This window comes from Sarcophilus harrisii, chromosome 4 (genome assembly GCF_902635505.1).
Source record: "Sarcophilus harrisii chromosome 4, mSarHar1.11, whole genome shotgun sequence".
NCBI classification, from domain to species: domain Eukaryota; kingdom Metazoa; phylum Chordata; class Mammalia; order Dasyuromorphia; family Dasyuridae; genus Sarcophilus; species Sarcophilus harrisii.
The window spans coordinates 440,285,925-440,313,923 of NC_045429.1; the positions used below are offsets into that span (position 1 = coordinate 440,285,925).

Sequence of the window (27,999 nt, forward strand, 5' to 3'; positions counted from 1 at the left end):
GCCCTGCCCATCCCTTTAAAGAGCCATGACCACATTACAGAAGAAAGCAGATGAGACAACCCAAAAGCTAATCCTCAAACCAAGGCTTGTTCGAAAGTGTAGGATTCTGGATTAAGTTTCCCCCTCTCATTTAAATATCCACTTTGCTCTGTCACGCAAACTTCTTGGGCTCAGAGCCAAGCTGTGCTGGGGAGGGAGGGAAGAAAAGTCTTTAAATAGGGAGTGGTGAGAGATAGTGGCTATCTCCAGTTGGAACCCTTGCAAGGAGTTCAATTCCCTGAGAGAAGCTGTAGAAGGTAACTTCTTTATTCACTTTGGCTGTATTTTTTTGTGTGTGTTTTTTTCCAGTTCTGTATATTTCTCGAAAAAGTTTTTGAATAGTTATTATAATATTTATATTAATAATTCAAATGATTGAATTTCTCAAGAAGCATTGCATTCATGAACATGTGCTGAAAATGTTTGAGATTGGGAGGAAAGAGTGTCTTTGGGGCAAAAATTCTTTGACTTTTGGACATTTTCTCTTCCGACGTCCCAGACTCCCCAAGTCTCTTCCCAGTCTCCCCAAGTGAGATTTTTCCAGTCTTGGAGCTCCTAGAGCCTTGTTTCCCAGATCAAATTTCTCTCTGTTGATAATTATCAATTGATGTTTCCCTAACTAAACTGACTCCAGGATGGTTGGGGATTATTTGAACTATACTGACTAAATCCACAATTACCTTTGGGCTATAAAATTCCATCAAGAGAAAGGGAAATTGGAGAAACTTTGTAGCAAAGCTGAGAGTGTTTAGCCAAGAGAAAGGCTCAGATCTTTGCTAACTCTTACTTTCTATGATTCTGTGGGATGTCATGCTGGAAGATTATCACTCTTATCAGTCTTTGTGAGAGGTAGATAATTTCACCAGACTTCTTCAGAAACAAAGGATAAATAACAAATAGTAAAGAAATGTCCAAAAGTGGAATGGGGCTCCCCTGGAAGTAAAGGATTTTTCCTTATAGGAGATCACGAAATAAAGGTGAGATGATCACTTGTCCAGTGTGTTATAGAAGAGATTCTTGTGGGGCTAGATGGAACCTGAAGTGTTTCCCTTTCTGAGTTTCTGTGATTTCATGTTTTATATTTTAAAAGGGGAAAGTGTCATTAGAATCGAAATGTTGAATTTGCTATTGAACTCGTGTGACTCCTGTCTTCTGTATTTCTTAGCTGTAAAATGAGAGAATTAGGCTAGATGGTCCCTTCTAGTTCTGAATCTATGATCCTATGTTCTGACATCACTTGGGTTCTTTGAGCCTCAGTTTCTTCCTTGGTAAAGTTGGATGAGGTGGCTTGGGGGTCTCTTTCAGAGAGTGTTCTAGTAATCTGTGATTTGTAGAATACAGTTCTTTCTGGGAGCTATTGGACCCCTAGGTGTCTGTGGGTAGTAGATGGATTTCCCTTTCTCTTTAATGTCCCTTATTGGTATGCACTGGAAAGCAGAACCACAAAGGGAAATTCTAGCCTAGGATTCAGACGCTTGGCAGATGGGAGCCTGGGGACCCACAGGATACAGCAATGCTGGGATCCACTGCTGATTCACCTGGTTGGGTGATGTTCTAGAGGTCTGGCCAATTTGGATGTAATCATGCTGATTGAGAAAAACAAATCCAGAGCTGCTAGTGTCCTCCGAATAAAAGCAAAATTAACTAAGATCCATTGTATACATTTTGTATATTCATATATACATACATATATATATGGAGAGAGATTATTGTGAGAGAGATATATATGTATATACATATATATATGCTATCTCTCACAATAATCTCTGGGTACCACTGTAGAGAAGCATTGGAAACCAAAAAAAGTAGATGTTGCCTCTCACGATAGAATGTAAGTCTTTGAAGATAGGGCTGGTTTTTGTCTTTGTATCTTTAGAGCCTGCCCCATAGTGTTGTTCAATCATTTCAGTCCGGTCTAACGCTTCATGGCCCCATTTTGGAGTTTTCTTGGCAGAGATACTGAAGTGACTTATCATTTCCTTCTTCAAATCACTTTTACAGATTAGGAAACTGAGGCAAACAGGATGAAGTGACTTGCCCAGGGTTTTATAGCTAGTAAATGTCTGAGGCAGGATTTGAACTCAGGAAAATGAGTCTTTCTGATTCCAAACCCAGTACTTTATCTACTGCATCTCTAAGCACACAGTAGGTGCTTTACAAATGCAGGTTGGATTGATTGTTAGAGCTGCTTTCTCCTCCATCAATATGAATAGAGGAAGAGTATATTTTTGGCACACACACCCCCAAGTCCTCTGTGGCCATTGACAAGATTTCTATGGGGAGTTAATAATCTCCTTCCCAGGATGTCACCATTTTGGGATTTGTCAAGACTCTAAGACAAAGCCATGGGAAACATGTGATGGATGGTTGGAGCTCTAATGGAAAATAGTCTAAAAAAGTCTTCCCAATCCTGTCACCGAGTAGTGATGTGACTTTAGGGAGCCCTCTTCTTTCTGCATCTCCGATTCCTCAGACTGAAACCAGAGGGATTGATAACATGGTTTCTAAGGTCCCTTTCTCCTCTGAAGCTTTATGGTTGGGGTGAAACGCTTGGATGAGGAGACTGCTCCAGAAGCTGGCATTTTTGAGCAGAGGACAAAAGTTCCCTTTGTTGGCTTGCTGTGTTTGGGGAGGTTTTCATGTTCTAGACCCAATCTAGTCCCAAGACAAGAACATGTTTTAGTTAAAAAAAAAAAAAAGAAAAAAAAAAGCTCTGGAGACCTAGTTCTAGCCCAGATCCATCTCTGGTCTTGACTTCCTTCTCTATAAAATAGGAGATGAGGTTGGATTAAATGATCTCTTAGAACTCTTTCAACTTTAATTCCCATGAGCCTATCATCCTGCTTGCCACTTGGACTGAGTTTCCCCCAAGTGTAAAATAGGAACGACGATCTCTGACCTACCGATGTCCTAGAGTTTTATGCATATGAAATGAGATCAGGATATAGAAATGCTTTGAAAAGCAAAAGAGCCACGAAGATGTAAAGGATTGCTAGACTCACCTATCTCTGGGCCACCCTGAGATTTTCTGGATTGAGGGACTGCTTTGGACCTGTGGGTACCCAAAGCTGCTATCCAGTATATTTCCTCATAGCTCAAGCTAGTTTGATACATGCATGAAATCATTAATTAAATAGTAATAATATAAATCAAAGGCAAAGAATTAAATTGCCACACATTTGCCCTGTCCAGCCTACACCATGTTTCCCATTTCTCACATACAAAGCTATCCATGGCCCGGTATTAGCATGGGAACTGGTAGCGTTGTAGGGAGTATCGTGGCCTCCATCGGCCTGGGAACTTAGACCTGGGGCTTTCTTTTGGAATGTGATTTGGGTACCACTGTAGAGAGGCCATTGGAAACCAAAAAAAAAGGCATTCAAGCCCAGAACACAGATAGTGTTTTTCTTCTCATCCGTCCCCCCCCATCTCTATGTCCCACTTCAACCTAGGATCTCATTTTTTCCAAGAGATTTTGAAATCCAGTGCCTCTAAAAACGCAGAGTTTTCTGGGGAATATAGTTTCTGAGAGAATATTGGATCCATTACAATTATATTTAAATCTGAACACCACCAAGGTGAGAATGGGGAGAACCATCCCTTCCCCCTTAAGCTTAAGGAAATCCATTTATTCTTTGGTAGGTATGTGACAGACTTATTTAAGAATCAAAGAGGACTTACTCCTCTCCTCAGATGATCTAAAACCGGGCATGGGCAGAAGGAATATTTCCACCAATTCTATCCCTTTGTCCCAGAGAGCTCTTCATTAACTTTTCCTGAGTTCTGTATTGGGAATGGTGATAACAAAGTATAGGGGACGTAGGACAACAACAGAAGAAAACGAGTGACAGAGATAGAAAGAGGCTGTCAATCAATCATAAGGCACTAGGACTGGTGATTGGAGAAAGAGGAATTGAAGGCTTGGAGCCCTGAGTGACATCCAGCGTAATAAGAAGGTACGCTACCCTCTGGTGGAAGTCCCTAAGTGAGATCCAGATCTCTTCTGCCCTAGGAAACCCATTACCTGTGGCCATTTCTAGAATTTCTCCATTTATCAAAATGAGTCTTTTAAGGTCAAAGGCAGACACTTGGATGCTAAGATGAAGACTCTCAGAGGGATCAGGTTCCTGAAATTTGGGGAAAAGCTGGGATCTCCTGGAGAAAGCCCTCCTCCCCCATCCCTTCCATTAGTGAGTGACAGTGCCAAATGTTTCTGGAAAGAAGGCATAGACAAGAATTTTGGAATTGGAACACTTGGCTTAAAATCAAAACCAGAATTGCTTGAAGGGATTAGTGAAACTCAAAGTAATTGGAAAGGGAGAGAGAAGCAGAGAAAGACACACATAGAGAGACATAGAGACAAACAGACATCTAGACAGAGACACAGAAAGAAAGAGAGGTGGAGAGATAGAGAGACAGAAAGTCAGAGAAAAAGTTCATCAATAGTGGGTATTCACTGACTTCAACAGCAGTTTAGTGTTGCCATTTCAAACTGTTTATTAGGTACTGCCATATTTCTGAAAGAAGAATCTTGAAGGAATTGCAGAACTGAAAGACACAGAACTCAAAATTTAAAAAAAAAACATATTTCTAAAGCCACTAAATCTCAGAACTGGAAAGGACGTTAGAGTCTATCTTGCTCTGTGTTCTTAATTTGGAATCCCTGGACCACCAAATGGTTGGTGGAGAGATCTTAAGGGAGTCTGAAAACTTGGATGGAAAACAATCTCTCTTCTCAACAACCTCTAACTGAAATGTCAAATGAGGAAAGCTGGGAAAGTTGAGAGGGAGATAAAGAAAGACAGAATTCCAGGCATGGGGGACCTCCGGTGAAAATGGGGGAGTCAGGAAATAGGGTACCATGTGTGAGGAACACCAGGAGGTCAGATTCCTTGATTGCAGAGGATTATAAGGTGTCAGAGGGCAGATTATGAAGGGCTTTGAAGAACACAGAAAATCACTGGATTTTACAGAATAAGGGGCTGACTTTTGTCAGAGCAGTGCTCCATGAAAATCTCTTTGATAGCTCAGTAGAGAATAGACTGGAGTAGAGAGAGGCTTGAGGCAAGGGGACTGTCCATGCCCACCCCAGAGCGAGGGCAGCAGCAGGGGGAAGAAGGGGCATATCTGAGAGTTATTACAAAGATAAAATCCACAGATCTGGCAGATGATGTGTGGGGGGAATGAGGAGTCCAAATGACTATGAGTTTGGGATACTGAATCACAGGGAGGACAGCAGTACCTTTCACAGTAATATGGAAGTTAGATCGAGGGAGAAGAGGTAATCCTGAGATCAGCTGAATTTGTCTTTGAAGTGCTCAGTCCAAGACGTCCAATAAGCATTTCTGACTTTTTAACTCCAGGTGTACGTAGAGATTGTATGAATTTGCTGATTTCCTCATTTGTTCAGATGCTTTAACTTTTAGCTTTCAGGCAGCTTTTATCGCTACAGCACAAACTGATTTTAAAAACCAAACACAGTTGGATTTAGTGACAAATAATCCATTGTTTTGAAAGCAATCATCTCCTAGTTTGGACTAAGCCCATTTGTTTGTTTTCTCAAAGTTAGGAGTGGAGCACAGAGCTGGCCAGAACTGGGATTAGGAGTGGAGCACAGAGCTGGCCAGAACTGGGATTGGCATCCGAGGACTTGGGTTCAAAAGCCTCCACTTGGCTTTGGCAAGGTCGCTTTTCTCTTATGGGCCTTCTTTTCCTGCTTTGAAAAATGAGGGATTGGTCTAGATGACCTTGAGGGTCATCTGACTTTGGTGGGAGGCGAATCCCAGGCTACCCCTTGACACTTGAGCGACTTAGAGCATCTCTGGGTCTCACTTTCCTTATCTGTGGAATAAGAGGGATGGGGAGTCGGAGTGGGCGGCCATGTTCAGGATGCAGATTGAGGTGTCCGAAGTTCCTCCTCATTAACCCCTCTCCTCCCCTGTCTCGTTTCCTGGATTTCTACCATGACATGTCCTTTTCAGTTTGGCTTTGTCTTGTCCAAGAGGAGTCTCCTCAAATGCCGATGGAATGGATGGCTATGAACATATACGTGTTGAAGGAGGGATGAGGAGCTCTCATTATGCTGGTCTGAGAGAGACCACGTCCTGGTGGAAAGTGCCTCGTACTGAGAACAGAGACTACTCCGTCACAAACTTGTTGTGGGATCTGGGACAAAATGCTTTACTTGCTCTACTTACTTCAATGGCTTAAGTTAGAAATACTCACAAGGAGTAAATAGCAAGTCTATTTTTTTTTTTTTTGTCCTCAGATTCTATAAATCTAAGTTCATTGAACAAACTTAATGTTCCTCTCAGGATATTGTGACGTCTGCTTTTCCAGGCCAATTTCACATGAATTTCCATCTCATTCTCTTATGTTCCAAACCAACCCTCCTACAAGCTATTCCCTACCCATACTATCCCATTTCCTACTTCTGTGCATTTGCCCAGACTGGTCCCTACTCTTGACATGTGCTTACCTCCTCAGCTCTGTGTCGTTGCTGGCTTCTGTCAAATCACAGTTCGGTGGCCCCCTTCCCCACCTGATCCCTCCCAGTGGTTAATGCTCCCCACTCCCCACCCCAAAAGGACTTTGTTTTTACCCATATGCATACACATTGGAGACCCTCAGTGCGATATAAGCCTCTGGAGGTCAGTCACTGATCTTGACATCCTTGATACTTCATATAGGACCTGGTGCATAATGTCCGCTAAAAAGTTTTGTTGATTGAATTCAATGGAAAAGATGCTAATTTTCATTTTTGGTTCCTAAAAAGCCAACTCTGCCCGTGGTTCTGTTTTCTCAGACACCATGAGTAAGATCAGTGAGACCGTGAAGCGGGCCAGGACTGCCTTCAACTCTGGCAAAACCCGACCCGTGAAGTTCAGGCTCCAGCAGCTGGAGAACCTGCGCAGGATGATAAAGGAGAGAGATGAGGAGATTGCCGCAGCCCTGCACGCTGACCTCCACAAGGTACTAGTTAGTTCTCGCGCTCACCCTTGGCCAGGAGCCCATCCTAGGTCTCTAGGGGACATTCTAGGAGAATACAGGCAAACCCTATCTGCCCTCAAAGAACTTAGGGTTTAACTGGGGAAAGAAAAGCTACACTCACAGAATGACTCCTTCCAGCTCAAAATCCTATAATCCTGGAATTACGAGGTTATGGGGTAAAGTTCCAGGCAGTAGGGACGTAGACTTTAGGGCAAATTCAGCATGGGGGGAGGAACGTAAAGGGAAGTAATTTGGGTTAGAAGAATGGCAGTGGGGGGGGGGTAGGACTCAAAGAGTGGGACAGAAGCCCTGAATGGGATGAGGTCCCAAAGGTAGGAGTTAGAATAAAGGTGCAGAGGCCAGAATGAGCCTAGTATGGATTGGAGCAATGGGCTTGGCTTGATCAGTGAGAGAAAAATGGGATTGCACTTTGTAGAGGAGAGGGCAGTGAAATCCAGGCAGAGGTTCACAGTAGCAAGAGCAAGGAGGGCACTTAGAAATGATGGGCCCATAGGTTCATGGGTGGTTTTTCAGCCCCCATCCAACAAATTAAATCAAGCCAAGAATAGAGCTGGAAGAGCTCTCAGAGCTCCTCTAGGCTGACCCTTCAGCTTACGGAAGATGCTTTCTTAATACGAAGTAATACCCCCCCAGCTTCCTCAGCTCCTTCCCAAACTACTGTATACAGTCAATGTCCATCACTGGGACATCCTGGGAAGGAGACCTGATCCAGCTAACAGAGAGCTGGCCTTCAGGGGGCTTCTTAGAAAACAGGCTCTCTTCCCAGTGGTCTTTGGCTTGGCTCTCTGCCTCTAATTGGGGGGAATTTTGGTAAAATATAGGAAAGGACTAACTCTACAATCCAAGGCCATGGGTTTGAATCCTGCCACTGGCAATTGCCCTGTGTGTGATAATGGACAAATCCCTTCACTTTCCTTGGGCTCTGTTTTGTCACTGTATAAAATAAGACTGTTGGGATGGGTAAGGTTTGAGGTCCAGAGCCTGCGATCTCCCCCTGAATGCTGTTGTCTTTACAGAGCAAGTGGTCTGCACTCTATGAAGAGGTTATTTATGCCTTGGAAGAGGTCGAGTATGCGATTGCCCACCTTCACGAGTGGATCCCGGATGAGCCTGTGGCGAAGAACGACAATACAAAGGATGACCAGCCCTACATCCACTCAGAACCGCTGGGTGTGGTTCTGATCATCGGGGCTTGGAATTACCCTTTCAGCCTGTCCATCCAGCCAATGGTGGGCGCCATTGCTGCAGGTGGGGACTTCCTTCTTCTGGATGATAAGTTTCTAAATTTACAGCTGAAAGAAATCTCAGAGCCCATTTAACCAAATGTTCCCATTTTACAGATGAGGAAACTGAGACCCAGAGAGTTGAGTGATTTGAAACCAAGTCCTCTGACTTCAAATCTTGTGTTTTGTGCTAGGAAGAAAGTGAGTTCATCATGGAACTTGGTAGCATTCCCTAGAAATAACCTCAGGGGATCCTACTGTATTTCATCACTAAGAGGATTTTGGTCAGTTCAGTCAAACTCTGATCAAACTAAATGTGAGACTCAATCCTTCAGTCCAGATTCTTCTGAAACATCAGAAGGACATTCAGCTTGGGTTTTTGACAGAATCACTGGTGTCTTGCCCAGCAGTTTCATAAGATCAGAGATTTATAGTTGGAAGGTTCCTTCGAGGTCTTATAGCCTGCCCAGCCCGTGATTTTGCAGATAAGGATGATACAATGTCAGTTCAAGACATGAAATAGTTCAGTCAGAATTTGAGTCCAGGTTCTGATTCCATATTCACTTATTAGCAACATGATCTTAGAGAAGTCATTTTACCCCTCTGGGTCTGTTTGCTCAGTTAAAAGGAGGGTGGTTTTACCTCTCCATTTTTTCTAAATCTCCCATTTCACAGGTACAGGTAAGAAGAGTTAAGTCTTAAACCTTTCTCCAAAGGGCCAGCATTTTTGCACCCCACATTGCATTGTATCATTAGATTTAAGGCTCTGTCCTCTCTCAGTTAGAACATGACTCCGGTATTTGTGTCCAGCTATAGTGGTGGTTTAGTGGTTGGAGTTCTGGACCTGGAGTCAGGAAGTCTTGAGGTAAACCTGGCCTCAGATATTTACTGGTTGTGTGACCTTGGGCAAGTCACAATCCTTATCTGCTTCAGTTTCTTCATCTATAACATGGAGACAATAAAAATCCTTCTCTCTCAGGGATGTAGTGATGATCAAATGAAATAATAATTGTAATGAATTTAGTCTACTGCCTAGCACATAGAAGGCACCATACAAATGCTAACTATAATATCATTAACTATTCCTTCATCTTTCAAATAAAATGAGATATAGGGGAAAAGACTGAGATTCATGGCTTGAGTTTTTCAGGCTAATGGGGTTTGGTCAGGGCTGGGGGTCAAGATTTGAATTAAATCAAGTCATAGCATAGGATCAGGCAAGTTTGTGTGGATATCTGTGCAGGTGTGCATGCATGCAGACATGCTTATATGTGTGCATCAGTCTGCTGGGTTGGTGTGTGGGTGATGTGATCTCTGAGCTTGGTCGGGGAAGACCAGAAGGCTGGAGAATGCAATGGTGGCTACTGTAATATTGAACCAGCTCTGCATTCCTGATACAAATCCCAATTAGTCATAGTATATTATCCTGCTGATAAATTGTAATCTCTTTGCTAATCTTTTATTTAAAATAGTCATTAGGGAGATTGGGCTGTAATTTTCTTTCTCTGTTTTGGCGCTTCCTGGTTTAGATACCAGTATCAAATTTGTGTCAGAGAAAGAATTTGACAGGATTCCTTCTTTACTTATGTTTCCATATAGTTTCATAGTATTGGAATTAATTGTTCTTTAAATGTTTGGCAGAATTCATTTGTAAATCCATCTGGTCCTGGAGATTTTTTTCCTTAGGGAATTCATTGATGGCTTGTTCAATTTCTTTTTTGAAAATGGAAGCATTTAAACAATTTATTTCCTCTTCTGTTAATCTGAGAAATTTAGTTTTTTGTAAATATTCATCCATTTTGATTAGATTGTCAGATTTGCTGGCATACACTTAGGCAAAATAGCTCCTAATTATTGCTTTAATTTCTTTTGATGCTTTTTTAACCAAAGGTTTACCTATTTCGTTGTTTTTTTTCCATAAAACCAACTTTTAGTTTTATTAATTAGTTCAATAGTTTTCTTAATTTCAATTTTATTAATCTCTCCTTGATGGTTATTGTGGAAAGGAGCCCTGTGCCTTTCTCCCTAGGAGGTGCCAAAAGCTGGAGTTGCCCTATGCTGGTTATGGCTTGATGTGGAGGGCTAAGAGAATAGTATGGCTTTTGCATTCATGGGGTACAGTAGTAGGGGGTGACACTCTAATGAAGTTGTGTTCTCTTGAATCCTTCAGGTAATGCTGTGGTCCTCAAGCCCTCTGAGGTGAGTGAGAAAACAGCTCTTCTGTGTGCCGAACTGCTCCCTCAGTACCTGGACAAGGTGAGTTTCAGCCCAAACCTTCTCTGTTGGGGAAAAACTGGGCCCTTGGAAGTCATATGGAAAAAATTTAGGGGACATATAATTGCTTTTAGGGCTGAGCTGTCTCCTCTGGGTCTCCCAGTTTATAAAGGCCTCAGAGAAGGCCCTCTATCTTCTCCAAACCTCGTGCTTCTCAAATCAGTTCTGTACTCTGTTGGACATAATTAATTTTAATGAATTGACAGATCCCTTATGTGTCACTTGCTATCTCTATGACTTCAGACCAATCACATAACTTGTGTGGGCTTCAGTTTTACTCTTCTATAAAGACTAGAAGGATAGCTTAGATCTCTTCCAGTCATAAACTGATACTCCAGACATTTAGAGAGAAAGCTAAGATGAATCAGGGAAGGCTGCATGGAAGAGGCAGGATAACAAAAGCAAGTACTGTGTGAGTTCTGAGCAAGGGAATCAAAGAAGACTCACTGGAGGAAGGGACATTAGAGCTGGGCTTTATAAGTGTAGAATGGATAGGAATTTATTTTTAAATTTTAAGTAAAATATTTTTTCCCCAAATACATGTAAAAACAATTTTAAAAATTTTGAGTTTCAAATTCTCTCCTTATAATTCCTCACCCATCCCCGAGGTAGTGAGCAATTTGATATATATTATACATGTGCAGTCATGCAAAACATTTCCACATTAGCTATGTTGCACGAGAACATAGACAAAACAAAACAAAACAAAAATAATCCAGCGAAACCAAACACACACAGAGAAATAAAATGAAAAATAGCATGCTTGTATTTCAACATATTTAACATATTTTGGACTATGTGCAAGCTAGGGGAGAGGTTGGGGGGGAAGGAAGGGAAAAGTTGGAACAGAAGTGTTTGCAAGGGTCAATGTTGGAAAAACATTGCATATGCTTTATAAATAAAAAGATTTAATTAAAAAAATTTAAAAATAGCATGCTTCAATTTGTATTCAGGCTCCATTAGTTTTTTCTTTGGAGTTGGAGAGCATTTTTCATCATGAGTCCTTTGGAATTATCTTGGATCATTGTATTGCTGAGAATAGTAATATATAGTTAATAATCCTTACAATATTGCTGTTACTACGTACGATGTTCATATTAGCATCACTTCATATAAGTCTTTCCAGATTTTCTTGAATCCATCCTGCTCAGCATTTCTACTAGCATTGTACTATTCTATTACATGTATATATCCCAATTATCCAGCCATTCCCAATTGATGGACATCCCCTCTCCAGTTCTTTGCCACTACAAAAAGAATTCTATAAATACCCTTGTGTAAATTGGTTCTTTTCCTTTTTAAAAAAAAAAATCTATTTGGGATCTAGATCTAGTGGTGGTATGCACATGAAGGGTATGAAGATTATACTTTTTGTGCATAGTTTCTTTTTTTTTTTTTAATTTAATAGCCTTTTATTTACAGGTTATATGCATGGGTAACTTTACAGCATTAACAATTGCCAAACCTCTTGTTCCATTTTTTCACCTCTTACCCCCCACCCCCTCCCCCAGATGACAGGATGACCAGTAGATGTTAAGTACATTAAAATATAAATTAGATACACAATAAGTATACATGACCAAAACGTTATTTTGCTGTACAAAAAGAATCAGACTCTGAAATATTGTTATAGCTTGTGAAGGAAATAAAAAATGCAGGTGGGCATAAATAGAGGGATTGGGAATTCAATGTAATGGTTCTTAGTCATCTCCCAGAGTTCTTTTTCTGGGCATAGCTGGTTCAGTTCATTACTGCTCCACTGGAAATGATTTGGTTGATCTCGTTGCTGAGGATGGCCTGGTCCATCAGAACTGGTCATCATATAGTATTGTTGTTGAAGTATATAATGATCTCCTGGTCCTGCTCATTTCATTCAGCATCAGTTCGTGTAAGTCTCTCCAGGCCTTTCTGAAATCCTCCTGTTGGTCATTTCTTACACAACAGTAATATTCCATAATATTCATATACCACAATTTATTCAGCCATTCTCCAACTGATGGACATCCATTCAGTTTCCAGTTTTTAGCCACTACAAAAAGGGCTGCCACAAACATTCGTGCACTTACAGGTCCCTTTCCCTTCTTTATAATCTTTGGGATATAAGCCCATTTTGTGCATAGTTTCAAATTGCTCTCCAGAATGGTTGAATCAGTTCACAACTCCACCAACAATGTATTAGAATCTCAATTTTTTCTATATCCCTTCCAATATTTGTCATTTTTCTTTTCTGTCATATTAGCCACTCTGATAGATATGAGGTAGCAGCTAGAGTTGTTTTAATTTGTATTTCTCTAATCAGTAGTGATGTTGAGAATTTATTCATATGACTATAGAGAGCTTTGATTTCTTCCCTTATGATGGATGAGAATTTAAGGAAGAATTGGGGAAGAAGGGAAATTCCAGAGACAGGGAACAATGTGAGCAATGATACAGAGATATGAAATTCTATGCCTTTTGTTTTCTTTTCTTTCATTTAATAGGATTTTATTTTTTCTAATTATATGTAACATTCATTTAAGATTTTCAGTTCCAAATTTTTCTCTTTCCCTTCCTTCCCCCAACATAGCAAGCAATCTGATATAGATTATATATATATATATATATACAATCATTTTTAATCTATTTCCATATTAATTATGTTGTGAAAGTAGAATCAGAATAAAAGTGGAAGATCAGGTAGGATCAGCTGGTGGAGGTTATCTATTTGATTATCTACCTGTGGAAGGGTATCTAGGAATCAATCTGTCCATAAATATTTATTACATGATTATTATGAGATACAAATGTGAAAAAATAAACAGCCCCTGCCCTTAGGGAGGTTCCATTCTAAGCGGGGAACAATATCTGAAAGGAAGCTAAAAAGGAGGGCAGCTATATTGAAGGGGAATGGGTAGAAGAAGCTAGCCACACCGGGGTATAATGGAGAAATCCAAGGGAGATTAGCTGAGTGGGAAATGAAAAGATGGTTGTCCTGGGTACCCTTTGGGAGGAGTTCATCGCTCCATTTTCTATCCAGAGGACGGATGATCAAGTGTGAATACAAGGCCAATGCAGTCTTTCAGGATGATGAGGTTTAAGGGACATGATGGAGAAGTGGGAAATCCAGTAGTGACGTTATTCCAGCCAAGGGATCATGGGACACAGACTTGGAGCTGGCAGGACCCTGTGGAGCTCATTTGGGTCTTCTGATGCCAACTCTAGAGCTTTTCCCACCGTCCCACCCAAACTCTGGATAGTGTTTTCTGCCTAATCTCTCAGTGTGGTTTCATGGCAGGACCTGTTTCCAGTCATTAACGGTGGTGTTCCTGAGACCACGGAACTGCTGAAGGAGAAATTTGACCACATCCTCTACACCGGGAGCACGGGAGTGGGCAAGATCATCATGACAGCTGCGGCCAAACACCTGACCCCAGTGACCTTGGAACTGGGAGGGAAGAGTCCCTGTTATGTGGACAAGGACTGTGACCTCGACGTTGCCTGCAGGTGAGATTCTACAAGAGGATCGCAGACTTTGGGAGACTGTGGGTGATGGAAGGAGTCCAAGGAGTCATAGTATCACTGAGTGAAGGAAAAAGCACCGTATACTATGTTTCCTGCCGGGGATATAGTAACAATAGTGAAGAGAATCCTTGTCTTTAACAAGCTCTCCCTATAGGGAGAGACAACACATAGGGGAAGGGGTGGCCAGGGAGAGGAGTCAGGTTTGGAAAAATCCCGAGGTGAGATTAGAGACGGAGACTGTGGTGTGGTAGAAAATCCACGGGCTTGGAGCCACAAAGGCTGGCATTGCTCCTTACTATCTGTGGGACTTTGGAAAAGTCACTTCACCCCGTCTGACTCTTGTTTCCACCTTTGTGCATGGACAGGATCGGGCTAAGGTCCCTTCTGGTTCTAGGCATCTGGGGTGTCCATACATGGCCCCACAGGTGACATCTTGTTTTTCATCCACGTGCATGACCAGGACAGATGAACCCAAAGGGCCCGTTAGATGGACCAAAGGAGCCAAGTAGATGAGAGTGGGTTCTGGGTGTTAACATACTACTGAACCAACTGTTAAATTCTGCCATTTCTCTTGGGGGTTTGGGGGAAATGGTACAGTCAGTGCCATGAGCATTGAACGACTGGTTTCCTGAATGCTACGCTCTCTCTCCAGGTGTCTTGAGATGGGGGAGGTACAGACTAGACATTCCATGAAAATTATCCCTTTGCTCCTTTCCCAGGATCCTCTCACTTTGGGTTCTAATCCTGCCCCATCTGGAAGATGTTCCTGGGGTTTCTGTCCTAGCTGCCATCCTCAGAACCAGGGTAGGAGGGGTACCCTGCATTCTATTACTGCTGATGGGGCAAAGTGCGTCCGCCAGGGGCCAGGATGTGGAAGATTATTTTTCAATAACCAGGGCTAGAGCGTGTCCTCCGGAAGCCAGGCTTGAGACTTCCTCCAGCGTTTCCAGCAAATGAAAAACACATAACCTCCCTATTCATTGTTCATGGGGGAATGTTTTTGATTTTCGTGGAATCTGTCTTTTTCTCCAGACGTATCGCCTGGGGGAAGTTCATGAACTGTGGCCAGACTTGTGTGGCTCCCGACTACATCCTCTGTGAACCTTCTGTGCAAGGCCCGTTTGTGGAGAAGATGAAAAAAATCGTGAAGGTGAGTGGGGATCAAGAAACCACTTGTGCCCGCCTGCCGCCTGTCTCACGGCTGCAAGGGCAAGGCTGTGCTCTCAGGAGCCAAGGTTGAACTCTCTAGTCACACTCCCTAGATCATAGATCCCCATCCATCACTCACTTGGTGCCAGGCCTTGGTGCTGAGAGTTGGGGAAGGGAAGAAAGGTTAAAAAACGTGTTTTTTTTGCCCTTAAGGAGCTCATAATTTAATCAAATAAAGTGTGTATGTGTGTGGAGGGAAGTTCATTTAAGAATCAAAGTGAATGGAAACTTTTTTAAGACATTTTTTAAAAATTTAAGTTCTAAATTCTCTCTCTTCCTCATGTATTGAGAAGGTAAGTAATATACATGTGAAGTCATGCAAAACATAATGGAAGCATTTATTAAGCACCTATTATGTGCCCAGGACTTTATAAATATCTTTTCATTTGATCCTCACAATAACCATGGGAAGTAGGTGCCATTTTTATTTTACAATTGAGGAAATGGAGGCAGACTGATGTGAAGTACCCAAAGTCATACAACTAGTAGATGTCTGAGATTCAGATGAAGTGAAGTGACTTGTACAAGGTCACACAGATAATGTCTTCCTGACTCCAAGCCAGTAGATTTTCTCCTATACCATAGTTGCCTCAGTCTATGTCTCTAATCATCACCTTTGGATTTTCCAAACCTAATTACTCTTCTTGAATCCAGGCCCAGCACTTTCTGCCTGGTTGCCTCCAAGTAGAAGGTGGCTTTAGAGGGGTAGACATTAGCAACCAGGGCTATCTGCAAGAGGTGGTGTGGGATCTGGGTCTTGAGAAAAGCCAGGAATTCTGGACTCATGAATTGGAGACTTCTCTGTCTCCACAATTAAAGGAGGGGCATACATCTCAACTTTCCTCCAAGAAGAAAGCCAAGTTTGGTCATTATAATTATATAGGTCTGTATATAATGCTATCATCTATGCTTGTTTGACAGATGAAGAAACTGAGGCAAAAGGAGAAAGTGACTTGCCCAGGCTCACATAGGTAGTAAGTGTCTGAGGCTGGATTTGAACTCAAAACTTCCCAACTCCAGCTCTGATGCTCTATCCACTGTGCCATCTACTTGCCCTTATTCTTGCCTTTTGCATCATCACCATCATTGTGTTTGTTATTTCCTGGTTCTCCTTACCTCTTGCTCTGCCTCAGTTCATACAAGTTTTTGCACGCTTCTCTGAATTCTTCACAGTTGTAATTTCTTACCATCAACCAAATCAGCATGCATTTATTAAGTGTCTGCTGTGTATCAGGCATAGCATTAGGTCACCCAGTTCATTTCCAAGCTCTTTGCTGCCACAAAAAGCTCTGGCACAAGTGGAACCTTTCTTTTGGGGTCTGACCTCCTTCCCTTCCGTGCCCACTTGGGGGATCTCCTGGTCAAAGGCATGTGAACTACAGTTACTTTCTTAGTTACTTTTAGCTTAGATCAATTCATAGTTCTGCCAGTATGCCCGTCTTTTGCAGCCCCACCAACACTGACTTTTTTTTTTTTATTTTCAAGACATATGCACGGATAATTTTTCAACACTGACCCTTGTAAAATCTTGTGTTCCAAATTTTCCCCTCCTTCCCCCCTACCCCTTCTCCTAGATGACAGGTAATCCAATACATGTTAAAATATATGTATACATTTTGTATATGTATATACATGTATATATATGTATATATTGTAACAAATATATGTATATATATTTATACAATTATCTTGCTACGCATGAAAAATCAGATCAAAAAGGAAAAAAAACGAAAAAGGAAACAAAATGCAACAAACAAAAAGAGTAAGAACAACACTGCAACACTGGCTTTTATCCATAAAAGAAGATGCCCAATAGGAATGGATAGAAGATCCAGTGCAAATATCTGTTGGAGCTTTTATATTTGAAAGAGACTTTTGACTTTTTAACTGGCAGAGAGCTCAGTATGAATCAATAGTGGGATGTGGCATTTATAGTGCTAAGGGGATATTAAGCATTGTTAGCACAACAAAATCTAGAAGAAAGGAGGTGACTGTCTCATTGTACTTTGAGCTTTGCTCAGACCACAACTGAAATACTGGTTTTAGCTCTGAGTCCCTGATAAGAGGGAGTTACCTCAGAAAAGATGTTGACAAGCTGAAGTTAAGTCCGGAGGGCAGAGAGCAGGATAATGAATTAACTCAGACCTAGATGACATTATTATTATCTCCATTTTACAGGTAGGGAAACTGAGACTCAGAGAGAGTTAGTGACTTGATGAGTAGATAAAGAGATAAGGAGATGGATAGACAGATAGATGATAGGTGGATGAACAGAAAGATAAGTAGAAAGAAAGATAGGCAAGTACTTAGGTGATTAAATAGATATGTAGATGGATAGAGACAGATGAATAGATGGATAGGATAAATTGATAGGTGGATAGGTAGAAGGATGATTGATAATGGATGGATAGATGATAGATAAAAGGATAGATCATAGATAGAAGGATAAAAAGCATGTGGATAGATGGTTAAATAGATATGTGAATGAATAGAGACAGAGAAGGATGGAAGGATTGATAGGCAGGCACACAGATAGATACGTGCAACTCAGAGAAGAAGGAGCCCATCCCAAATCACACAATTTAGGGAAGACTGGAAAACAAGAAATCACCGTTGGCTGTTGACTTATAAATAAGAAGTAATGGGAAAAGTGGATTCTGCTCATGAGAAGTTGAACCCAGGGGAAGCCTGCTATTTTTTGGAATTAAAGGCTACTTCTTTTTCTGGCTAAAAGCTTCATTTTTCTTATCTCTAAAACGAAGGGGTGGGACTGAGGGATAAAAAAAGCTCCAAATCCTCCAAATCAGTTATTCTTAGCAGTTAGTTGCTGACGTTCCCTGAAATTTGGTCCGTAGCCAACTAACTATTCTATGAATAAATGAATGAGGTAAAAAGCATTTACAAAGTGCTTGCAATTTGTCAAGCTCTGGGAATACAAATAGAAAGTCAGAGAGTCAGTTCTTGCTTTCAAGGAACTCATGTTCTAGGAATTGGGATGGAGCCCGGACATGGGAGTTCATTTGGTGGAAGGAAATTCCGGGCAAGTGAAGATCTCTATCAGTGTAGATCAGGGCCCCCGCTACCACTTAGAGTTTGGGGGAGTTGTTGCATCTGAAATATTTAAAAACTATTTTATATCCATTCTAGCGTGGACTATTTTGACATCTTGCCTCTCTTTCCCAAAGGAATTCTATGGAGAAGATGCTAAAAGTTCTCGTGACTATGGAAGACTGGTCAATGGCCGTCATTTTAAAAGGGTGATGGGCTTGATTGAGGGACAAAAGGTCGCGTATGGAGGGAATGGAGATGAAGCCTCTTGCTATATAGGTGGGTTGACACTGTCATAATCTGTGAAGAAAGTCTAATAGCATTTAGACAAAGTGCTTGATGAATGTCGATGGATTGTGTTGAGTGGGGCTGAGATGGGGGACAGCTCTATCCCCCTCCATTGTGCTCCTTGATGTTGCTGCTCCCCAGGTCTGGCCCATTTCTCCTCTCTGCCCTGTGACTGTGGCTTTGGGCAGGACAGGAGGGAGGGAGCTATGGGATGAACTAGCTTTTAGGGCATCAACAGTTTGGTTTTTAATGCTTTATTTTTCTTTTTTGTCACGGAATCTCCATTTTCTTAAAGCTAAGGCAGGTTTACAGGAGGTGCCGGGGCAAGTTGATACAAAGGGTGAATTTGGCACCACGTTCAGTGCAAAAGGATTAAATTTCTTTGCCACTTTAAATGACCTAGAAACTGGGAGTGGTGTGACTTAATTGTCAGGGACTGGATCTAAATGCTGTAAAAAGTTTGACCTGGTGATGAAAGGCACCCAGAAAGGCTCTGTCTTTCCCTCCCTCTCCCTGCCTTCCTCTTCTTCTCTGCCCCTTCTCCCCCTTCCAAGGGATCTCTGATTCTGAATTCAGGACTTAAAATCTCCAACATACCACTTTGCTTCCTCAATCCTCCCATTTTATAGAAGAAGAAACTGAGGCTAAGGGAGAAGCAATATATTCCCTGGTATGGAGGTGGCAAATTTCAGAGCCATGCCAACCCCCTCTCTCTGACTTAAAATATATTTTGTCCTTCTGCTTTTGCACCTCCATCCCCTATCCCCCTTTTCTTAGCCCAGCTGCAGCCCTAGTATTGGCCCGTGTGTCGCTGGTGCTGTTGGCAGCTTAGATACTGCATTTGACTTCTTTATTTAATTCAGGACTGGGGCTGGGGGCCGGGGGAGGGGGTTGTTTTTCCTAGAATTTGCTTTTCTTTGTGGAGGCAGAAGGGTGGGGCCAGAGTAACTCAGCTCCCAGGCCAGAGGAAATCCATGAACCCATCTCTTTAATATCAAATCCCACCCCTTTTTTCTTTTCTTTTCTCTGTTGTCCCCCTTGGCTTAAAGTTTCTAGGGCATCCCTAGTGGGCTCACCCAGCCCCGCTTGCTTGGTGCTGTTGATGGCTGGGAGATGGGGCAAAGATCAAGGGGTCCCCAGCTTTACAGCTTTTTTCATGTCAGAATCCACCAGCAAACAGATGTTCAGAAGTTCTGGATGGGGCAGCATCTGGCACTGGTCACGGCTCTTCCCGTGACATCGGTTTGGAGAGCTGCCTGGGACTTTTCCAGGTCTCTCACGCCATATTCTTTCCATGTACTCTTTGATGGGGGGATACTGACCTTATGGTCCTTAGTGATGATCCCACTTCCCAGCTCTGGGAATTTTCTCTGGCCATCCCCTATAATGGGTTGCTTTTCTTCTCCACATCCTGAACTCCCTCACATCTTAGCCCAAATCCCTCTTTCTGTGAGAACTCTTTCCTTCCTAGTCTTCCTTCATCTTAATGCCTTCCCTGAGATCCCCTCAATCTATCCTGTCTAGGTCTTGTCTGTACAAAGTTGAAATCCAATATAATACAAATTTATTAAGACCTACTATGTGCCAGGCACGATGCTAAAGTCACAAATGAGGCAAAAGAGAATTTCTGCCCTTAAGGACCTTACAACCTAATAGTTAGCTGGTTGGTTATTGTCCCTCGTTCTCCAAGAGGACCAAAATGACATCAATATGCAAGAGTCGAGTTACAGAGCGTCCACAATCTAATGAAAGACAGTTGTTGCCATATGTCTGTCTCATTGGATTGTGAGCTCCTGGGTTTTTCCCCTTTCTCTGGCCCCCAGCCCTAAGCTCAGGGCCTTCACATAGTGGATACTTAATAAATTCTAGTTGATTGATTAAGCCACTGAGAAGGTGAGTTACTTGTCCAGGGTCACCAGCATCAGGGCCAATTCTCCATCCACTCTGCCACACTCCCCAACAGATTACTGGTTATTGGTCGAAAAAATGCTTTAAAAGAATAGCTGCCTGTGTATGGGTGGGCTGTGTGTGAATAAAGAAGGAGGCAAGCCCAAGATTTCTTACTTGGCTATCTGCCTTCTTTCTCCGCATTTCTAGCCCCGACCATTCTCACTGATGTTGACCCCAGGGCTAAGGTGATGCAGGAAGAGATCTTTGGACCGGTTCTCCCCATTATCTGCGTGAAGAGCCTGGATGAAGCCATCCATTTCATCAATGAGCGGCCAAAGCCCTTGGCCCTCTATGTGTTTTCTAACAATGACCAGGTAAGAAACACCAACGACTCTTCCAGCTGACCTCTCCGTGCTGCTCATTTCCCTCACAATGCTCCAATGCTCCCTTTCCTCAAACCAAAGTCAAATCCCCTGTCTAGAGCAATGGTTCTCAGTGTGGTCCAGAGAATCCTGGGGAGTCTCTGAAACCCTTTCAGATGGTCTACAAATTCAAAATTCGTTTTTATTTCTAATATGCTAAAGCCTATAACTATAACCTATATAAACAAAAACTCTTTGGATAGATCCTCAATAATTTTTTTTTTTGACCAGGATCTTTCTTTCTTTCTTTCTTTTTCTCTCTTTCTCTCTCTCTCTCTCTCTTTCTTTCTTTCTTTCTTTCTTTCTTTCAACTTTTTATTGACAGAATCCATGCCAGGGTAATTTTTTACAACATTATCCCTTGCACTCACTTCTGTTCCGATTTTTCCCTCCCACCCTCCACCCCCTCCCCTACATGGCAAGCAGTCCTATATATGTTGACTATGTCCTAGTGATGAGATATGGATCGTGGCAGGAATATGGGTTGGTCTCCTAGTTCTCCAAAACACCAAGTTAGTGCAGGTTCGCAGCTAGAAAGCTACACAAAAGACTATGATAAGAAAAGGCACTTTATTAAAGAGAGAAAGACACTAAGATGTTCTCTTAGTGGGCAATATCAGAGAATTGCAAGGAGACATTTTCTGGAGCTTACTTATATACAGAAACAAAACAATTTGGGTTTTTGCATTCAAAAGGAACGTACTTGGGATGGGTTTGCATCCAAAAAGGTGAGCATCTGAAAGGAACATTTTAATGCAGATGCTCTCCTGGGCGAGGCTGTATTGTCCTCATCATCTCCCCCCTCAAGCACTAAACACAAATTCTTTTGGAAAAGGGTCGGTGGTCTCTAGTCTTCTGTATCTACTTCCTGCAGGGGATGGGGTTAGAGCTCAACCTAAAGGAGGAAAGAAGGGGAAGTGGTGCTTGGAGGAGAGAAGCGAGATCTGAAGGCGGCAGCCATAGTGTCCAGTGGATGTGAAGTTGGTGTATCAGTTATTTCAGGGTTCCCAGTTATTGCAGGAGAAGTTGAAAGTTTGCAGCTTGTAGCCTAGAAGAAACAAATCTCACGAGCAATTTGAAAACACAAGGACCAAATATGAGCAGAAGGATAATAATCAGAAGAGGGGTTAGTATAGGTGCCAGTAGGGACCATATCCAGGAATCCCACCCAGTGGACTTGGGGGGTGTAAGAAATTGCTCATGGATGTCTTGCATCCAGGCAGCCTTCTGTAAGATTCTCTCTGTGCGCAACTCAACTTTCCTTGAGTTGTTAATATACATACAGCAAGAGCTGTTGACTAGAGCACAGACATCTCCCCTGGTGGTCTAGTGGCTAGGATTCGGCGCTTTCACCGCCGAGGCCCGGGTTCGATTCCCGGTCAGGGAACCAAATGTTGAGGTTAGGAACCGAATGTTGAGGTGTAGACCACATGTTGAGGTCTACATTTGGGGTACCTAAATGAAATTAGGGTTTAGTTAAGGTCTAGTGGCAGGTTTGGGGTACAGGGAGTCAAACAGAGCTCCACTGCAACCCCCTTAGATTCGGGGCAAGAATACGGCGGTATATGAGGTCTAGTAGCAGTGCGGATTCCCAATAAAAGCATTTATTGGCCCAGAGAGCTAGATTAATAAAAGAGGTTTATTACTGAGTTTAGAAGTAGGAGATAGGTGAAGGTAGAGATAAGGAGGGCACTGGACAGAGGGTCCAGTGGACAGAGGGTCGTCACATGGCGACCATGTTTGGAATCTCTGCAAAGAGGGGTTCCCAGTGTGGTCCTTTTAAGTCGGAGACTTAGCTCGAGGGGCTTTGGGGTGTAGTCCCAAAGTTGGCTCAGATCCGGGTGGGGCTGGGACAGGCTGGGACCTTCTATTGGAATTCAAAGGGCCCAGGATTTGTGAGTCAAAGGGTAATTTACATTAGCTAGGGGGGTTGGGAATCAAAGATTGGAATCTTTCCCGCATCACTAGTATATCCTAGATACAATGTATGTGTACAAATCCAAATAGTTTTCTTGTTGCACAGGGAGAATTGCATTCAGAAGGTAGATCCTCAATAATTTTTAATATTATAAAGATGCTGAAAACAAGTTTAAAAACCACTGATCTAGAACATCGGGGCCAAGAGCTATCTAGAGCATCAAATGCCATTCCAGCTTTGTGGGACATTGAAGGCAGAGCTGTGTTATAAAGGGAATACTGGGTTTCTACAAGCCTGAGGCGGCTGGGTGGTGCAGTGGATATAGAACGTCAGACCGGGAATCAGAAAGCCTCATCTTCCTGAATTTAAATCTGACCTCAGACACTAGGTGGGTGACTCTGGCCAAGTCGCTTCACCCTGTGTGCCTCAGTTTCCTCATTTATAGAGTGAGCTGGAGAAGGAAATGGCTAACCACTCCAGTATCTTTGACAAGAAAACCCAAAAGAAGTCTTGCAGAGTCAGATGCTACTCAACCACCATCACAAGATAATCCATATGAAAATGCCTTGGAAAGTTTAAAGTACTTTAGGAGTATTATTCTTCTCAGGCTCCTGCCACTCTTCCTTAGTCACGTCTACTCTGCCTGATAATAACCTTTCGGGACAATGGAGGTTGGGCCTCCATACTGGGTGTCATAAAAGACTTAATGCAACTTTAAGCTTTAATAATGCAAATTTAAGCTTTAATAATAACAAAACTTTTCAAAGCCTCTGTATTATGATCTGGCTTTCCTCTTCCCCATCTTCCAGGCTCCCCTTTCTCTCATTCCATTCCTCCTAAGACAAAGCTAAAATGCCTGTATTTGTTCCACCAAAACAAAACAAAACAAAACCTAAGGACACAGTATACAGGCAGTGTCATCCAGCCTGTCCTTTTGAGGTCCTGTCTCTACCTCCCAATGCCATCTCCACTTACTAGTATTCTCAGTGGCCGGCGGCATGAACCTTCTACCTCCACCCCAAGCTCTGTGTATGAAAGAAAAACAGTGAGCTTTTCCCTGCCCTAAATCCTGCCTCAAAGGATGGAAAATCCAACGTTGTTCTGGATCTTTCCTTTCCTCATCCAGCCTCAGATCCCCACCCAAGCCCTAATCCTTGCCTCTAAGAGCAATACTTGTTTCCACAATACTTCCCAGTGTAAGTTTTGTCTATACCTCTGAGAAGTAGATAGTGAGGTAGAGGGAGAGATGGGAAATCTCATATTCCTGATGAAAAAACTTGGCCAGAGTCACTGGTTCCCTCTAGATTATGTCATAGGATTCTAATTCTTGACCTGAAAGAGACCTCAGAAATTATTTAGCAATGTGTTCCCTGCCCCCTTCCCCCCTTCAAAGGAGGAAACTGAGGTCCAGAGAGATCAAGAAATTTGTCTGTTAAAAGGCATCCAGGTGTACAGAAGATAGAGTGTGGGGTCTGGAATCAGGAAGATCTGAATTCACACGTGACCTCAGATACTTACTAGCCATGTGACTCTGGGCAAATCATTTAATCTCTGCCTCCAAGTGGGGATAATAATAGCATCAACCTCACAGGATTGTTGTGAGTTTTAAATGAGATAATATTTATAAAATGTTTAGTGTCTTATCTAGCACACAGTAGATGCTATATAAGTGCTTATTCCCTTGTAATACAGATTATTCCCTTATAATACTGTAGTACAGATAGGAAAGCTGGGATTCCATCCCTTTGACTTCAAATCCAGGAACCTTTCTACTGACCTATGGGAAGGTTGTATCCAGTTTTTCTGACTCCATATTTAATGTATTTTTCATTTTTTCACACAGGCTTTTTAATTCTTTGACCTAACCTTCTCTGGGATTCAAACCCCTTTGGTGGGTCCCTTGTTTCCCTCTCTTAAAATCACTAAATCCTGGATCTAGAACTCAAAGAGGTCTCATTTTATAGCTGGGGAAACTGAAGTTCAGAGATATGCCCAAGGTACTCGATTTCATCCTGGATCCTCTGTCCCCAAATTTAGTCTACTTTTCACTATGCCATGCTGTTTGTGCCCTGCCTTCCCTTTGGAGGGCAATCTCTGCCATCTGGGATAGAAGGCATGGCTCTGGGGAAAGGACTGGCAAGCCCCTCTCGGCTTTCCGGGAGGAAATTGCTTCTCTTGTGCTCAGGAACTCCAGATTTATTTGTCACCAGAAATTCCAAGCCAGCTGGTGCTGAGGGCTCATCAAACATGGAAAATCAAGGCTGCTTGTGTCTTAGAAGGGATGGCCAGAGAGGGAAGGCTCCTGGCCCAAAGTCACAGAGCTAAGGAAGAACAAAGCCAGTATTCAAACCCAGGTCCTTGGGATCCAGATGTAGTGGGCTTCCCACACTGCCTCTCAGCTAGCAGAGCCCACAGCTGTGGCCCTCGCTTCGAGGCTCTCAAGTCCCTTAGATGAGTGAGTCTTGGTTCTGTCTTCCAGGTCATCAAGAAGATGATTGCAGAGACTTCCAGCGGAGGCATGACTGCCAATGATGTGATAGCCCATGTTGGTGTTCATACTCTACCCTTTGGCGGAGTCGGTGAGTCTCAGTCCTTTCTGATTTTTGCCCTTTCTCCTTCATCCAGGGGGTTCAGCACAACTGGCCCAGCCATGGGACCCCAAAGATGGACAAGAAAGCACGTTCCCATTTAGGGAGATGGCGCCTCCACTCCCCAATTGTGATGCAAACCAAATCAAAATGAGGTCACATGTGTCAAAGTCATTGCACACCTTAAAGGAAGTGATGGAGATTATTTCCCCGGAGTACTTCCCAATGGGATGGGCAGTGAAAAGGAATGGAGCCTAGACTAAGATATAGGAGGAAAAAGGGAAAAGAGAGAGCATGGAAAGGGAAGGGGACATGTGTGGTATGGAGAGAATGGGCAGAGGGGAAGTATCCCCACCACTTGTGAGCTGCCTGGCAAGGTTACCACCCTTACAAATACACATGGGTTTTCGGACTTCCTTGCAGGGGACAGTGGCATGGGTGCCTACCACGGAAAGAAGAGTTTTGAGATCTTCTCCCACCGCCGATCCTGCTTGGTCAGGTCTATGAAGAAGGAGGACTCCGAAAAAACCCGATTCCCACCTTTTCCTGCTAAGGTAAGAGAACCAGCAAATGTCAGAGCTGTTGTGGACCTCTTATTAAAGGACAATGGATTTAGAAGTGTAGTTTTTTTTTTTTTTTTTTAATAAAAGCTATCTAGCCCTAATCTTTCCTTTTTAGAAGAGGAAACTGAAGTCCCAAGAAAGTGAAGTGATGTGTCCAAGGTCACAGCTTGAGTTAGAGGCTTAGCCAGAATTAGAACTCAGATCTTCTGACTATCAGAGAGGAAAGGTGAAAAAGAGATTCTTTGAGATATTCACCAAACAGCCAGGACAAACATTCTAGAGCTGAATAGTAAACTTAAAAGAAGAAAATTTTAAAAATAGAAGAGAAACAAACAAAAACAAAACAAAATAAAAAGACGATAGAATTGACCAAGAAAACTAAATGCTGATTTTTTCCCCCCCAAATTTTGCTTTTCTTTTTCAGGACCACACGTACATAAATCATGTATCAGGACACAGAGAACTGATAAAAAACAAAAACCACATCAAACAACAACAACAAAATCCCCAGAAGTACTAAGTATCTTACTGATAGACAAAACAAAATAAAAAATACTTAATAATAACATTCTGAATAATGGATAGGTCAAGAACAAATCTGTGCAATAGTTAATAATGTGAAAAAGATCAAGATTTGAAAAAAACAGAATTAGGTTTTTCAATATATTGAATAGTTTTGTTGAATTATTTATTCTCTCTCTCTCTCTCTCTCTCTCTCTCTCTCTCTCTCTCTCTCTGTTCCCTTTCTTTCTCCCTCCTTTCTTCCCCTCCCTCTCTCTCTTTCTTTCTCTCTCTCTCTCTCCCCCTCTCCTTCCTTCTTCTTCTCCCTTCTCTGCTCCCTCCCTCCCCACCTGCTTAGGATAAAAAGGTAATAATGAGGCTATACACTAAAATTTCTGGGTTCCAATTGAAACAGGTCTTTGAGGAAAAAATTCTCTCTTTAAAAAGTGACATGGACAAAATAGACAAAGAAGGTGTTAAAAAGCTGAAGCTAGAATTTTAAAAATTAGATGAACACATAAATCCAAAATAAGTTGAAGCCAGGTGGCACAGTGGATAGACCTGAAGTCAGGAAGACCTAGTTCAAATCAAGCCTCAGATACTTTCTAGCTGTGTGACCCTGGGCAACTCCATCCTTTTTGCCTTTGTTTTCTCATTTGTAAAGTGAGTTGGAGAAGGAAAAGGCAAACTACTCCAGTATCTTTGCCAAGAAAAATCCAAAGGGAGGTCACAAATAGTTGGATATGACTGATAACTGAACAACAGCAAAGTAAAAGAGGAAATCTTGAAAATTAGAGGAGAAATAGATAAAACAGAAAATAAAGACTATTTTGGAAAAAAATAACTTTGCAAAAATCAATGAATCTTTAGCTAATATTGTCCAAAAAGATGCAGGAGAAAAATTTATTTCCCAAAGGTGATGTTTGTTTTTCTTGATGAAAACCACAGAGAAGAACTGAAATCATAGGAGAGTTGGAGGAGATCTTGGAGAGATTATCTAGTTTAATCATCTCACTTTAAAGAGTAGGAAATTGAGGTTTGGGGAGGACATCTCCTGCAGACTTACTCTGAGAGGAAGAGGAGTGGAGTTTGGAGAGGAGAGGGATTTAGATTGTGAGTCTTTCCTAGTTCTGATCTATGAGCCTGTGATTTTCCCTGCTGGAAGTGGGGACGTAGGGAGGGACTTGAATCTCCTGTCTAATCATCTCTCCCCTTCTCCCTTCTTCACAGGCCTCATTCAAATGAGGAGACAGTTGTGGTCCTTTGCCCACTGGGGCAAATTGATGTCTGGAAGCCCATCATTTCACTCCCGGCCCTGAATCTTCATCCCTGCTGTTCTCCTGACCTCTTCTCTGGGGTCCTATGTTTTTATCTTCCTAATTAGATTGGAAGCTCCTTGAGGGCAGGAATTATCTTACTTTCTTTCTTTTTCTTTTTTCTTTTTTTTTTTTTTTTTAACATCCCCTACCTTGGTGTCTAGAACAGTACTGAGCATGGAACATTTATTCAATAAAGACTTGTTCA

General features: G+C 42.3%; 1 protein-coding gene and 1 non-coding gene across 2 annotated transcripts; both read left to right on the forward strand.

Moving 5' to 3' along the window:
• Positions 1-39: 39 nt before the first annotated feature.
• ALDH3A1 (aldehyde dehydrogenase 3 family member A1) lies at positions 40-27,982 on the forward strand. Its single transcript, XM_012549885.2, has 11 exons — positions 40-296; positions 6,845-7,011; positions 8,067-8,298; positions 10,444-10,529; positions 13,822-14,030; positions 15,081-15,198; positions 18,443-18,584; positions 20,691-20,857; positions 25,303-25,402; positions 25,835-25,965; positions 27,706-27,982. The coding sequence occupies exons 2-11, from the start codon at positions 6,850-6,852 to the stop codon at positions 27,718-27,720; spliced, it is 1,362 nt and encodes a 453-aa protein (XP_012405339.1). The 5' UTR covers positions 40-296; positions 6,845-6,849; the 3' UTR covers positions 27,721-27,982.
• On the forward strand, positions 22,221-22,292 carry TRNAE-UUC. Its single transcript has one exon. It is a non-coding gene; the product is annotated as a tRNA-Glu (tRNA).
• Positions 27,983-27,999: the final 17 nt, after the last annotated feature.

Bases quoted from the DNA above. Each gene is read 5' to 3' on its own strand.
- ALDH3A1 (XM_012549885.2), top strand. From the start codon at position 6,850: ATGAGTAAGATCAGTGAGACCGTGAAGCGGGCCAGGACTGCCTTCAAC. The intron at 7,012-8,066 runs GTACTAGTTAGT...TTGTCTTTACAG, and splicing joins TGCACGCTGACCTCCACAAG to AGCAAGTGGTCTGCACTCTA. The intron at 14,031-15,080 runs GTGAGATTCTAC...CTTTTTCTCCAG, and splicing joins GACCTCGACGTTGCCTGCAG to ACGTATCGCCTGGGGGAAGT.